This window comes from Falco cherrug, chromosome 11 (assembly GCF_023634085.1).
Source record: "Falco cherrug isolate bFalChe1 chromosome 11, bFalChe1.pri, whole genome shotgun sequence".
NCBI lineage: Eukaryota > Metazoa > Chordata > Aves > Falconiformes > Falconidae > Falco > Falco cherrug.
The window spans coordinates 10,403,524-10,418,628 of record NC_073707.1 but is presented as its reverse complement, the minus strand read 5'-3'; the positions used below and the strand labels follow the sequence as shown (position 1 = coordinate 10,418,628).

The 15,105-nt window shown below is 49.0% G+C and overlaps 1 protein-coding gene across 9 annotated transcripts in view; it reads right to left on the bottom strand.

Annotated features, from left to right (window-relative positions):
* The window catches only part of ST6GAL1 (ST6 beta-galactoside alpha-2,6-sialyltransferase 1), a 47,932-nt gene that overhangs the window by 10,660 nt on the left and 22,167 nt on the right, over positions 1-15,105 (bottom strand). For 4 of the 9 annotated variants that reach the window (XM_055723340.1, XM_055723338.1, XM_027808977.2 and 1 more), the window contains 2 exons: positions 5,397-5,523; positions 3,579-4,259 (listed from right to left, as the gene is read on the bottom strand). In XM_055723340.1, coding sequence (XP_055579315.1) covers positions 3,579-4,209 — 631 coding nt within the window. In that variant the 5' untranslated portion in view covers positions 4,210-4,259; positions 5,397-5,523. The other 5 variants (XM_014281978.3, XM_055723341.1, XM_014281976.3 and 2 more) reach the window with 5 other exon arrangements.

The following is a 15,105-nucleotide window of genomic DNA, read 5'->3' as shown; positions in this document are numbered from 1 at the left end:
TTCTTAAACTGGCAGGCTGAGAGAGCAGCTCTCTCAGAGCATTTGCTCCGCACAGAGGAGCACAGCATCACCCTCCCTCTTTTTCTTTCCACTTTACCAGCAGACAGACCAGTACACAATTAATTTACCATGTGGCTGGCTGCAAATGAAGTAACTAGGAAATAATGGCCAGCCAGTGTCCTCTTGCAGCCTGGCAGTTGACCAGCCAGAGAAACATGTGTAATAACCACAGGGGAAAGCAAAGCTGACTTCAGCCTGCCAGCGTACCTCCCACGTTACAGAAATAAAACCACTGCTGTGCATTTAACAGGCAAGGCTTGTTATATGCCTTGAGATTCAGTGCATTTTCCCCTGCTGGCATCATCTCTTAAGATAGCACAGCATTCCTCCAGCACCCTCCTCTGCCTTGGTCCAGCTGCCCAGGCGGCTGTAATGCCACAGAGCCAGGCTGCTGCTGCGGCACAGGGGGTGTTTGTGCCCGTCACCCTGGCACCCCTGCTCCTCCATACCTACCTGCTAGATTTGGTCAGGAAACCTTTAATGTGATCAGAGGTGCTGTTAGAGGAGCAGGACCACCTTCCTTGCCTTTGAGCTGAGGCCACACAACCAAAGCTCATGGCATCTGCAGCCGGGGTCCATGGGGAACTGCTGAGTCCCCTGCCAGGGCAGAAGGGCTCTCCTGGTCCAGAACCAGGTCTTTTCAAGATCATTTTCTGGAAAACACAGGTGTTCTCACAAGCAGTGCTGGAGGATCAGTAATCACTGGCAGTGAAGACTCTTTTCTCAGCTACTTCATTCTCATAGACAAGTAGATACTGTTTAGAGCCCTTTCAAATCAGCACACAAAACCCAGAAAGGTGATGTTTCCCAAAAAACCACATCCACGCCCAGAAGCAGCTCTGTAGTTACCACTACAGCCCCTCACCTCCACATCCTACCTTGCATCAATGTAGTACAGGGTTATAATTTCCCCATACAACTAACTTCAGGCAGACATCAAGTGTTATGATGCCCTAAATTTGCTTTCAAAAAGGGCATCTGATGACTGCACAGGCAGAGTAGCTGGTTCTCTGAAGCACTTTTTCCAGGTGGTTGGGCTGCACTTGTTACTTCTCGTATCACAGAACTCTGATTCTGGCAATTCGTAACCTCCAACAACACCGAGAGCCCTGTAAGATATGAGCTGCTTGTTTACAAGCTTCTCCCTGTTCTGCTCTGCCAGCCTCCTGTCCATTGACTAACTGCTCATTTGATTACACGGAACAAATATTTCCTGGAAATTGAGTGACCCATTGTGCTTATCTACACAAATGATTCATTGTAGGCCTGTCAGATTTAGTACCTTTTTGGCACCTTCCTCCAACAAAACCACAGCTTTTCTGACATGGAAATACATCAGGTCAGAAGTGGGAAAAAAGATGTACATAAATACATGGAATTCTCCCAAATCCCTCGATATTCACCCCAGACGTTTCAAGGCTGCAAGTGCCCCAGATGCTGCGGAGTCGCTAGCAGAGGTGACTGCTTGAGCAGGAAGGTTGAAGTCTGCAACTCAGGCGTGAGGAACATCACCGGGGACACCACCAGGGGTTAACGGCAGTGCCTCGGCTTTGGGGACAAGCTCAGAGCCCGGCCACCAGAATGATGGAATGGCTTCCCACCTCTGATGTCCTCCCAGCTGCGCCACAGCCGGAGCGCTGCCCATGGCGCTGCTTCTCTGCTCCCGCACCGAATCCAACCCGGGCATGGACCACGTTACACCACTGCCATTGCCCTCAGCTCTCCAGAGGGTCTCCTCGCAGAGGAGCGAGTGGTTTTGTCAATATGCTGGAGCCTAACGGGGACACCGTTGGACACAAGCTGTGGCGGGGGAGGGTGTTCCAACAGAAGGGCACTGCTGTGGAAACCTTTAGCTACTGAACTTTAAGAGGCACCTGAAGAAGCCAAGACAGGTACTCCAAGGAAAAAATCAGAATCAGCTTCCCACGTCTTGCCCCACCTGGCCTCAAACACTCCCAAGAGGTGGAAACACATCAACCAGCTCCCACCTGTAATTTTTACCAGAGGCGATGCTGTCCTGGTTCATACCACCACTATTGTGTTCATCGCACTTTTCGTAGCTTTTAAACACACTCCAGTGCTCAACCTCATCCTAGCACCTGCCTACCTGCCCTGTGGAGCACACAGGAGTTCAGGGGAGAACTTCTGAGCAAGAACCAGAACAAAACCCTGACCCTCCTGCAAGCATCCAGGGACTAGAACTCTGAAAGCTTTGCCCAAGTTCCTGTCCCTAAATAATATATTAAAAGCTATCCATCTACTTGTTTCAGAGGACGAAGGCTCCTTGCAGCTTAGGCCAAAGGGACCTGATCCAACAGACAGCTCAGGAACACACCAAATCCTGCAAACAATTTCCACTGGAGAGAAAACTCCTGGGCATTAGCGAAGTGTGAATTTTAAGTGAGCCTCAAACCACAATTAATGAAGAAAGCTGAGGGAGCTACAGGCACAGGAGAATTTTCTGCCAGGCACAAAAACCCGAGTTGAAGCCCGGTGAGCTGGTTTCCCCTGCATGCTGCTTTCTTAAAAGACACACAATGCTCTGGTATCACAACATGCTGCTTTATAACCCACAGCATGAGATCAGTGCTTCAGCATTTATTAATTAATGCAATAACCTCAAGACAAATACAGCCAGGTAAGACTTTACAAAGCGTAACCAAATGTCGTCTAAAGAAGTAAAATAAAGCCCTGTAAAGTTTTTCTGCGGTCTTCTGGGCCACTCAAACTCAGCCACTGCCTTATGGCTCAGAATGAAGCGGTGCCACTTTTGGAAAGCCATGAGCAGGGATTACAGCATCACTAAAGGCTGGATGGGACCTTGAAGACTGCCTGTGCCCAGGCCCCCGGTCAACTGCAGAAGATTGCTTAGGGCTGTGTCTGGTGTCCCCATCACTGTCTTCTTTTACTTCTTCCCTGAAGAAGTCTTTCTGACCGAAAATTTTCTGACTGTTAACACTGCAATGAGCACACTGGCATTACCCAACCCACCCCAAACCCTCTCAATAAGCAAACACTTCAGGAACCAAGACCACACTCTGGTACTCAGTGTTAGTGCTACACTAGTGATGCCAACGTGATCGTGAAAATTGAAAGGAGTAGAATAATTGAATAGAAGAAATAATTGAATAGAATAAATTGAACGGAACTAATTGCACATACACCGTGTCCTCTCAGCTCCCTCCAACGCCTCCACTCCCCTGGGGCTGGCCTGGTTTGCTCTGCCCAAGGTCCAAGGCTCACAGGCACGGCGCTCTAGGGCAGCACAGTGCAGCCTACACCGCACGGTGTGCGCGCTCAGAGAGGACGGGCGAATCTGATCATTTCTCCCATCTCCTCCCATGCTGTAATGTTCACTAACTTTAGCAGAAGTTTAAGAATAATATTTAAATTTACTTTAAACATCTTTGTGACCACACCAGAGACTTACCGGCAAAAGCATGGCAGCAGGTTACTTGTATTCAGCGTAAGTTATAACCCAATGTTATTTAACACTATGCTAATAGAACGATACCAACCTATCTCTTGTCCCAAATGAGATGATTTCAGAGATCCTGCTGAGGAGACGACAGCACAGCGACCCAGGCTGCCCACTGTTTCATTGAGGCTTTTCCCTGGTAGGTATTGCTGCCATTCAGAGGTGCCAAAAGGACCATCCGATCCCTGTATCATGGTCACATTCACTCTGTCCCGTAGCTGGCAGAGCAGCTTCTCTGGACTGAGTTTAGCAGCATTCCTCTTGCCGGTGTAAGTCACGTTGTACTTGTTCATGGACAGGTAGTTCATTCTGACCTTCTGCAGCCTGGGTATGAGATTTCTGGATGAACTGTCCTTATCCCATACCTTCACGCTGTCTGCTGCTTTCTTGGATTTTTCAGCCATTCCAGAGGTGCTGCTTTTTACTTTGTTGTGGTTACCAAACCACACTTTGGGCATCTCACCCAGTTCACCAGCTGCTTCACGGAAAAAGCCCTGGGATTTAAGTGGGTTCCATTTTTCCAGAGTCCTGTGAACCTGCAAATCATCGTTCCCAGTCTTGAAAGAAATGTAGTAGCTTCTTCTCGTCTCTCTCCACAGGCAAACTGTCAGTGCTACCAGTACCACCACAAGAACACACATTAATTTTTTCAACACATTGATGTGAACCATAGTGTACGGTGCATCCAAATGGGACCTGAACACGGGGCAGGGAGCTGGTCCTAGGAGAGAGGAACACATCTCAGTCAGGGCTGCATGCACAGGCATGAGTATATATAAATTTATAAATATCAGTGTGTGGGCAATCAGAGGGGAGAGGGAGAACATAGGAGTAATCTGAACAATTCAGGCTGTTTGAAGATCTCCTTTCAAAGTCCACCACCTCACACCCCAAACGGTAAGATCTGAGCTGGCTGTTAGCCACCACAGGCTACGTAACTGTGGTCTGAGGCCACTGCCGCTCAAACCTTTTGCCTATTCCCTTCCATAAGTGACAGTCAAGTTTAATGCTGCCAGCATCACACCAGCAGCAGGGCAAGTCTCCACCTTGCTTTCCCTCATCTCCCATCCCAGCCAACATCCAAATCCTACCACTAGCATTTCCAGAATTGAGCTTCTACTTGACCGTAGGCACAAGCGCTAGTGAAGCACATAATAAATCATGTAACTGTGGGGGAAAAAAAAATGAAAAGAAAAAAAAAAAAAAAGACCTGTGAGTTCACGAACACCAGGAGTACAGCCTGGTACTGACACATGGTGACTGCAGTGGGCTGGGGGTATTCCCAGCATCAAACCTCATTCACAGCTGCTGGGAGCCACTTCACCCACAGCAGGGTTTGAGGCATGTTTGGGTTCATAAATGCACTTTGATAAACATTACTCAAGGTATGTTACCCCTGCAGAAAGCCAAGCCAACACCATGTTGTACAGCACTACCCGTCCTCTTCTGCACTACCTCATATCAGTGGACACCCTCCAGCTCCCATCAGGTTACTAAAGGGGGCAATTCGATAGCAGGAGTGCCCAAAGGGCAGCTCAACCCAGGCAGCACAAGGGGCTGGCGTAGGAAACACATGCTGAGGCAGAAACACCTTGCGAGCGGCACGCAGGACCACAGGAGGCAGGGCAGCAGCTGCTCCTTTCCCTACATGGCTGCTCCGGGATGCCTCCAAAAACGTGGGAGCAGCATGGAGACACCAGGTGGATGTCCCAGTTCTCCTCGGGAGACAAACACACGCAGATCACTACCCACCCTAGAGAGGCACTAGCAGCACCTGCCTCCTTGAGCAACGTGCTGAAAGCAAGCGGTGCTAAGCTGTGGCACCGAGAAGGTACTGAGCCACCAACAGGCTCCCTACCTGTGATAAAGCAGCGGCTCTCCAACTCAAGTCATTTTTGGCTGTCGGCAGATATTCTTCCGAGGGTTTAAGCAGGATATCCCAAAATACAACAGTTCTGTGATGCACTGAAGAGTTCAAGAAACACCTGCAAAAACAAACAAACAAACAAACAAGATAAAACCCCCACCCACTATACATAAGTCTTTTAAATGCTTAAATGCCCACTCAGAATGGGCATCTCCCTTCTTGGTCTGAAATCTACTCTCAGCTGAAGGAGGAGCTGGCTGGCAGCTGCCTGCTCTGTGCTCCCACCTGACCGACAGCCTTCCCCGGGGAGAAGGATCTGAGCAGTGGATACACTCGTAATACGGTGAAGGAAAAACCCCAGTGCTGATGCTTTACAAGGGAAAGGAAAGAAAAAGCTAACTTTCCCTAGGGAAATGTTTTCCTGCCTATTCTTGGGAAATTCACACGATCTTCCTCGAATGCAGTGGCAGAGAAGACTCCGCTTTTTTGGAGCGAGCGAGTTGTATGAAAAGTTGCTTTATAACATGTGTCTTCATCCACAGGTCTTCACAAAATAGACAAAGCTATTTTAGACTCTACAGTTTCCCTCTACCAAGGAAATGCAGCAAGAAAAAGGGATTTCACAGTGTTATACAATTCCCGCTTTTGCAGGAGCTCTGAGTCAGTACGATGCCGCATAAGGTACATTACAAATGCTACCCTTCACAGGATTAAATACTAAATTATTAAAGCATCCTACTGCTGACTACTTACATTTTCTTTTAACTCTACTAAGGAATTCAACTTTATTTCTTACAGAGCACCCCACAAATGAAAAGCAAACACCGTCTTCCTTCCAGTTCTTAAACAACAACAAGATTCAAGAAGCACAAGCAACTGTACCTTTTACTGAAATAATTTCCCCTGCCTCAGCAGACCACCTCACTTTTCACTTGCTGGAAACGCCGGCACTAGTACAGCACACTGGTGCCTTTTTGGCCAGTAAGTACAGTTTCAGATGGAGAGGTACAGCCGTCTGGGGAAGGGGGGGGTGTCAGGAGGGGATGCGGGACATCGTTGTGCTCTCTTCTGCCGGGAGCAGCTGTTCGCCATTGCAGTTCCTCCTCTGCTGTGGCCTCTGTCCTGCTCCCCCATGCCCCCCCCACCCCCCCACCCTGCAGCTGGAGACCCCCACGGCCGCCCGCTCCCCGTCTGCTGGGTGCCCGCAGGAACAGCAGGAGCCATGCCAAGGCAGGAGCCTGCAAAAGCATCTGCTAAAGGGGAAAGCACCCCGAGCCAGCCCCCGCGCTGCCCAGCCTCTGCAGGCACACACTTGGACAGCAACGTTTTCCAAATCGAGAAACACCAAAATAGACTTAAGGGCCAGCTTAGGACAACACTCAGAGCCACCTCCCTCCGACCACACTTCATGCAGCACCCAACCCCACTGTTCACGCTCTACTTCTTTACACAAGAGGAAGTGTCTGGCATCCAGGGAACTCAACCGAGATGTTCTGCGTGGGCAGGACGGAGCCTGCAGCCACGGGAGGTGCCCCGGCCGCCCCGCCGAGCCCGGCTCTTTGCTGCGGGCTCTGCCATGTCTCCTGAAGGGTTTCCAGGTGTAGACGATAGCAGGCATGTCTCAGCGCTGGCAGCCTTTGTTTCCCAGGGCTAAGATAATCCAGAGGAGCAGCGGGTTCATCGTGGTGGAACAACCTTACGGGTCACTGCAGGCTCCTGCAGAGACACTCCTCCCAGTGCTGCACAGCGGGGGATGCCCACCGAGTCACAGTCCCTCCTCTCCTCCCCGGGCCATGCAAAGGAACCTGGAAAACTCACCTTTAGCACTCAGCACAACACAATCCCTGCCTTTGATGACTGTGCACGCTGCTGCAATGTGAGCAGTTATTTTGCTTTGGTTTGTGAGCTGGCAAAGTAGGTTCTGCAAGCCAGGATATTTTAGCAGAGCCACAACATTCCAAGGTACCTTTTGTTCACTGTGGATTCACCGCAGTTCAGTTCAATTATTAGTACTCCTTCACGTGATATGATTTTATTTGCACAAGTAGCGTCCTGACATGAGGTCCCTCTCAAGCATTCTGCCATGGAACCTTTTCTGCGGAGCAGGAAGGCAGCTGCTCTTCCAGGCACGCTAGGATAGCCCACAAGCGCTGCTCTCTTCCCGTGCCTTTAGATAAGTCACTTGCGTGCACTCCTGTATCGCAGCAGCTAGTACAAACGGGCTCTTCAGAGGTGACAGAAACTTATCTACACGAAGCACAAGGCGTCAGCTATGAGTACTAAGAAAGGACAGAAAAAAAAAAATTTCCCCCAACCTATAAAAACACTTAAACAAATAGCTTCTGCCTTCCTGAAACCTCGAGCCCGAGGCGGCTGCGCGGTGCAGCGCTGGCAGGCTAAGCCCACACAGCCGGTCCTCTGGGGGTAAATTAATCCTGTGCAGAGAACAGGCGTGTGATGAAGCATCTTCAAGGCAGTCAGGGAATTATACCCTGCCCAAACGCTCTTACACTTAACCTCTGGTGTCCGAGTATCTCGCTGGACTCGGGTCTTAACCACCGAAGTACAGCAGAGCACAAAAGCCCTGTGGCTGCTCACGTCCTGGGCAATGCTGTTGTCCCGGGGAGCTACAGCCAGCAGTGCCCTGGCAGGGAACACCAGGCAACCCCCATTTCCACAACCCACCAGATTTACCCTAAACCCACTAACAACAGGGTCTTCACCTCATTAAACTGAAAGCCTGTCAACCCTTTACCTGTCTCCTACAGTGACTGACAGCAGAGAAACTGCATAAATACAGACAAATGTATGAATACATTTATCTTTCAGTAAATGTACACAGATTCCACAAAAGTTGCGCCACCAGCTGTACCAATGCCCATCCTCTGCACATTTGTTTAATTGCTTCTTGAAACCACTTGCATTTCCCAAGCAGCCTGAGGCAATGAATTCTGCAACCGCTTACCTTGCAAAGACAACCCCTCCTCTCCCCGCTTCAACACCGCAAACCCGACCGTACTGACACTAATCCTTCTGCCTTCACCCTCCGCACGGTCATTTCATGGCTGCACCATCTAACACCCCCCTTTACCCCACTCGCTGCTTTTCCAGGCGGAGTCCCGCTTGTTCCAATCCCTCCTTGCACAGCAGCTTTTCCGCACCTCCGACTCTCCTGGTCACCATCCCCAGCACCATCAGCAGCACACAAACATCCCTCGAGGCCGGCACACCGGGACACCCCAGCTGCACACCGCAGGACACGTGGCCCAGCAGCAACATAACAGGGCTGGCTTCGTTCTCCTTCCAAAACCTCCTCCACTTCTGTTTCCCTCCTTGACCATCACTAAGCCCTGAGCTCTAGGCTGCTGGTAATGACTTCTGGATATTTTGCAAGCAGGACTGACTCACTGAGCTGTCCCCAGCACAGGGCAGAGGGCAGGAATAAAATATGACAAAAGAGCGTTATCTTACCCCGCTAGCACGGGCTTCCTTTGCTGCTGTGCTGCCCGGCCACCCAGGACCACCGGATCCCCCTGCAGCTGCTTGGTGTTTCCTCTGGTCCCCGCAGCCCTCTGCAAACGAAGCCAGCAAAACCCCACACCTGGCCCTTCCTCCTCGCCTTCACGGATCCGTTATCACTGTTCAACAGCAGAGATCTTGGAGCAAATCCCCGTGGGACTTCTGTGGTGTTGTGAAACCCGACCGCTTGGTTTCCTACCCACTAGGCAGTCACTAATCCAGGACAGAAACCTTCTCACCCCATGACAGCATAGGTTTTGTTTTTTTCTGAGACTCTTGGGAAGCAACCTCACCAAACCCTTGAAAATTCCGAGCGTGCTGTTCCCCTCTCTCCAGGTTTGCTACCTTCTGAAAATGAGAGAAAAGAGGCACAGAGACTTGAAACACGACTCTTCTGCAAACAGTTGATGAGACTCCTCCATCAGTTCTTACTGATGCAGGTGTTAGTTTTATTTTTATTATGTTTACTGGTCTGAAGCCACAGATCCCACCAGAGTCCCTCTGAAATGCAATCATGTCAAATAACACCTTTAATTTAATTTAAACGATGGTTTGAGAGATGCAATCCCTGAGGACGGGCACATGCAGGGATCACTTCCACCTGTTCTGCTAAGCCTCTCCTTGGTCCCCCTGCTCACACACCAGCATCATTCACCTGCGGTTTTCTTGCCTCGGCTGCATGCACAAAAGCTTTTTAATTCAGCAAGTTGTTCCTCAGTCTTTTTTTGGGTAATGTGATAACAATTTCATATTTAAACTTAGAGCATTTACGTTTCTTTCCAGGCTTCCTTCATTTATGCATTTCCATCTGCACCCACAACTGTGCCATGCCTAAATACAAAGCAGTACAGCTTTGCTCCCAGCTTTTGCTGGTGTATTTTTGATATGTTTTTATGCACCCCCATACGAACATTTTATACTTCAACTGCACCTTTTTATTCCTATTTTGTACATTCTTGGTACTAACCCCTTCCTCCACCCAGCACCTTCTGTAAAGCACCCATGAAGAGAATAGTGGCCAGCAGCAGAGGCAGAATAAGTTCACATGAAAGTGTGTGAAAAAGGGGATACTGAAAGAGGAAAGACATGGAGATGTAGGGCAGGAATTCTTCCATTCAAAATAAAATAAAATACCCAAGGAAATTGAGGAGGAGAAAAAAAAAATGCAATACAAGAAGTAACCTTGAAACCACATCTGCTCTTAAAATTCCCTATTCCTGTCCTGGAAAAAAAATAATAATCAAAAGCCTTTATAGTATTAAACCAACTAAGATCACATCATTTTGCAAACGAAGAAGTGGTATTTTTCATATATTTGATACACTAGATGAAAGGTGATAATACATCTGTGAAGCTAAAGATTGTCCCTCGGGAGCAAAGTTTCAGCAGATCTCTCTAATACTTTATTTAGCCTGGCCTGTTAATTCAACACTGTGTATTCGGTTTTGTAAACATATAAACAGGGAAGACTCGCTTCTAGCAATTCTTGGGGTTTTTTTTCCAAGACATCACTGTGCTGTAAAAATAAAACATCTGTTGAGCCATACATTTACGTAAGTGCTTCCAATGCCACCAAACAGAAAAATTCCTCGTTCTCCATTTTTTTTTTGTTAGGTGGAAAATGAGGAAAAGAAGCATTTTAAGTGAAGAACATGGTTAAATTTCAGATGAGGCATTGAGGAGCTATACAATTCACTTGCTAATGAAATAAATCATTCCATTAGTCCTGCCTGCACTGAAAAACTCTGCATGCGCCAGAAAAAATATGCTGCTGTCACAGCTGAAAAAAATCCTCCAGGAGAATAGGAAAGGCAGAGTTTGGGGGGAGGCACAGGGGAAAGTTTAAGCATGTGTTTCATTTCAGTTTTACGTGTCAACAAACACTGAGATTTAATAAAGGCAGAAGCTTTCGTTTCTGGCTGTGTCAGCCCTTTATTCCCCCCCTTTTCTGAGGTCTCGTGTTGTTTTTGGAGGGTGGCTCTGCACAGCAGCACAGCGCTTCCCCTCTGCCCTAATTAAAAAGCAGCAGTTTTTCTTTCACTCTCCGCAGATGCTCCACCAGGCACCTGCAGAACCACAGAGTCACCACAGGCCACCGAGACCCAGGGCAAGAGGTGACCCACACCGTTGTGGCTTCCCATCTCCAGCTCCCACCATCCCAGCAGGACGCTCGCACAGCTCTGGCCATGCACCAGCCCATACCAGGGCACGGTCTGAAATGACGTGCATGTTTGGAGCTGTTGGAGCTCAGCAGACAGGATGACAAAGCCACTCCAGAGCATCTGAACCAGGTGACCGGTGCAGTTACGGACACGCCAGCAGCTACCGCTGCAGCAAGAAGCAGCGTGCCCAGCAGCACCCACAGCTCCGCCAGGCAGGGAGCCTCCAGCTGCTGCGGTGCTCCTGTCCAGGCACAAACCAACGTACCAGAGGAAGGCAGGGATTCAACAAACTGCCATGCTGCTCTAAGAGCTGGTGACTGCCAAAGGGATGCTCCTCCTGTCCCTTTGTCAACCTGTTCAAAGATCAGCATCCACAGAGGGACGACCTTCAGCTCGGACATGTGTATCACATCACCGCCCTTCGCTCCAGCACTGTCAGGAAAGCAGTTAACACCCAAACCCCCTATCTTCTCCTTCTGCAAAGCCACAAGCTCCTCCCATCACCCTGGCCCAGCAGTAACAGTCCCTGACCTTGCTGGCCAAGGGAAAAAGGAGCTACCTCAGAGTCCTTTGCAGCTGCGTGAAGATGGAAGGACAATTTAACTTTTAGGACAGGGGGAAAAAATAATTATCAAGGCACGGTGAAGAATGCCATATACATGCTTCTTGCTTGGTAGGTTCCTTGCCCAGAGGGATGGTGTGTTTACAGGCTCTGGAACAGGACCAAGCTCTCCGCTGGTGGGACCGGCACCTCTCCATTACAAAACCTCACTTCCCAGCCCACAGGCAGACAGCTGCTGAATATTCCTTGTTAATAGTAATGGACAGGGAAGAGACCCCATCTGCACGGGGTGCTAGTGTGCCCCGGGGGAGCGCTGGGCTCTGGCAGCACACTCCTGCTCGGACGTGGTCCACCAGCCACCCAAGAGCTTTCAGGGAGCAGTTCAACCCAGAAGCCAGTTTGTGATGGGCATGTGCCTGTGGCGGCCCTGCTCAGTAACGTATTTGGAGACCGCTGCTGGTAACAAGCCTTGGCACTTTTAAATATTGCCAGTTTCATGTTCAAATTGAAGAAATTATAGAAAGCGTATCATACCATGCATGAACAGCACCAATTCCCAAAAGCACTGCTTCCGCTCCCATACCCACACCCCCCAGAGTCATGAAATTACAAATGAGATTTTCATTATCAGTCAGCTTTACCATAGCCATTCCCACACTGAAGCCAACAGCAAAAATTCCACTGCCCCAGCTTTAAAGACTAGGATGCAATCACTCATTTAAGACAACTTACTTTACATGGAACATTACACATTCAAATCCAACAATCCACTTCTTTGTTCCCCCCAATCATGTGTTTCTCTATGACATTTATCTTTCAGAATGAGAGGGGAGTGCTTCTTTATTTTAAATTAGCAGCATGTGGCAGGTCAACACCTAATGCCTCTGCAAATATCACTGTGCGCCAAGACACGTAATTGGTATTCCGTGGCCCCAGGACAATAAATACACTTTGTGCCAGCTGCAGCTACGCTACCCTTCAGGATAATATTTCTCTGACACCAGCCTTCTGCAGGTGGGTGCGATGTCCTTCCGTCTCCTCAAGGGCAAGGCAGTAACTCTTCACAGCTTGCTCAGAAAAGGATTTAATGCAACTTAACCTAGGACATTGAAATAAACCTGCAGAACTGTGCATCCACCATCACTAGCTTTCTGTCCAGCAGCACTACAGAGGTTTGGTTTTCCTCTTCACACCCAGAGCTCATCCCTGTTGAGGATGGCAGGGCTGGCACTCAACAGCAGCACTCCACCGTGCCAACTTCACTGGAGAGCAAAAGTAAAACAGGAATTCTGGCCACTGACTTCAGAAAGCACTATTCAAACCCCTCTATGTTAAGCAAAACACTTCTTGCATTGCATTTAAAATAAACTGGTTTTCACTAAGAAAGCCATACATTCTAACAGAAGAGAAACATACAGATGTCAAGAGTGTTCATCAAAAAGTATCAAGAACTGAGGAAAAAAGGCACATCCCAATGGCAATAAAGAAAATATCTGAAAGGACACCCATTAGAGCCCATCAACGCAAATGACTTCCAGGGAAATCATAAGAAAAATTACTTAACAAGCACTTCAATTACTTACCTGGCAAAAATCAAAACAGTTCCTTTCTATGTGAGGAACTTGAGGCACAGAAGACAAATGGAAACATCAAAAATGCAGTTAACCGCTTTGTTTCTGATAGAAAATGAGGTTGAAAAAAACCACATTACAACAATCAGATGTTTTTCCACTAACTAAAAATGCTTGCTTTCGCTCTCCATAGCCATTGTGCTGGGTAAGCTAAATTGATAACACTTCTGCCAAGCACCATCTGTTCCACCGGTTAAACCAAGACTGAAATGGCCAGAAGAAAGCCAGGCACAATGCAGCCCCCGTTGTTGATGAAGCCCCGGCTCAAGTTCAGTGTCAGGCTGCGGCGCAGCCGAGGTAGCAGATACGCAGCCATCCGTATACCCCCAGTCCCGAACATCGCTCCTTGTTGAGGCAGCAGCCAGGTTCTCGGAAGTTAAAAGTATTTGCAGGAGCAGATGTCAAACATACGTTTTGCCAAGGCACGTCAATGAGCCACGTCCTCGCGCAGGGAGCTCGTGGCAGGGCTGGACTTCAGACATTCGTAACAGCAAGTGCTGCTGCTCTGTTTTTTAAACACAAGTCCCTTTTATTCATCTGGTAACACTATCCCCTTGTAGCATCATTTCAAATGTGTCTGCCATCCATAAGCCCACAAGAACACCACCAGGGGAGTGACCTTGCCTGAATAAAATTAAATTTTCTAAGTCAAAGGCAACATGAATGTATAGCACAAATCCGGGCGCCTAGATATATTTAAAAGACATTTAAAGAGCTTAAGACACTCCTCCCCCCTCAAAGTTTCACGTATCTATTTATAAAAATGGAAAACATTAATGAAACTTTCCTGATGAAGCCTTTAGAGCCTCCTTGCTATTTTCTTCCTTCAGCATCCCCCCCCCCCCCCCCCCCCGATTCTTCTGAACGAAAACCACGTTTAATGGTACCTCCTACTCAAACCCAAGAGTATGCCCTCTGCTTAAGGATCCAGCACGGAGAACGCTTTGCAGGAGCACCAGGAGCCTCTCAAGACGGCGTGCGATGCCCACTCCCCGGGGGGATGGAGGACCTGGCCCAGTCTAGTGCCAGCTCCAGCTCCAAGTTCCCCAAGACAGCGTGCTATGTAGCTGGCAGCTCTGTGGCGCCAGGAACAACCTGCCCAAAAGAATTCCTTTTTTCTTCCCCGCTTACACACCCTGACAGCACCCCGGTGATGGATCAATGTGGCTATGGGAATGATATTGAGTGATCTGAGGCACAACAAGTCTACGCAGTTGCTGGAAGGAGGAAGGCACCATGCCTGTGAAACTGAAACATGTTTAAATTTTACTTGGCTTCAGAGAGGCCAAAAAGGCAACAAAGGTCATTTTAGTGTCTCTCCACTCTATGTATCTCCTACTCTGCATGTTTTTAGCCTGCCTGTCCCTCTTGCAGAGAGCCAGGTGTAGAGCCTGGGAAGCACCACCCAGCTCCTGTCCCTAAACACATCACTGGCTTCCTACGGTCGGCACTTTGGAAATAAGTCCGGTGGCAGCTGGCAACTGGATGGATCTGGACCACACACCTGCCCTCGGGTACTTAAGGCCACAAAAACTTCACACACACACAAGTCTGTGCCTCCACTACAAAGAATGCCAGCCCATCCTGCCAACCCCTGGCACTGCCTTACTGGCACAAGCAGACGGGAATAACTCAGTCACTACTCGCAGCAGCAACAGTTCCCGAAATCCACAGGACATCGCTTTCCCAGAGTGTCACCAACGCTGGCCCATCTTCCCTGGGTGTGCATAGCACAGGGGGGAAACACAGCCAGCCACCCCCCGTGCGCAACCCTGAAGGCGCTGCGGGCACAGCCGTGCTGACAGCACATGCTGGGCGTGCAAGCC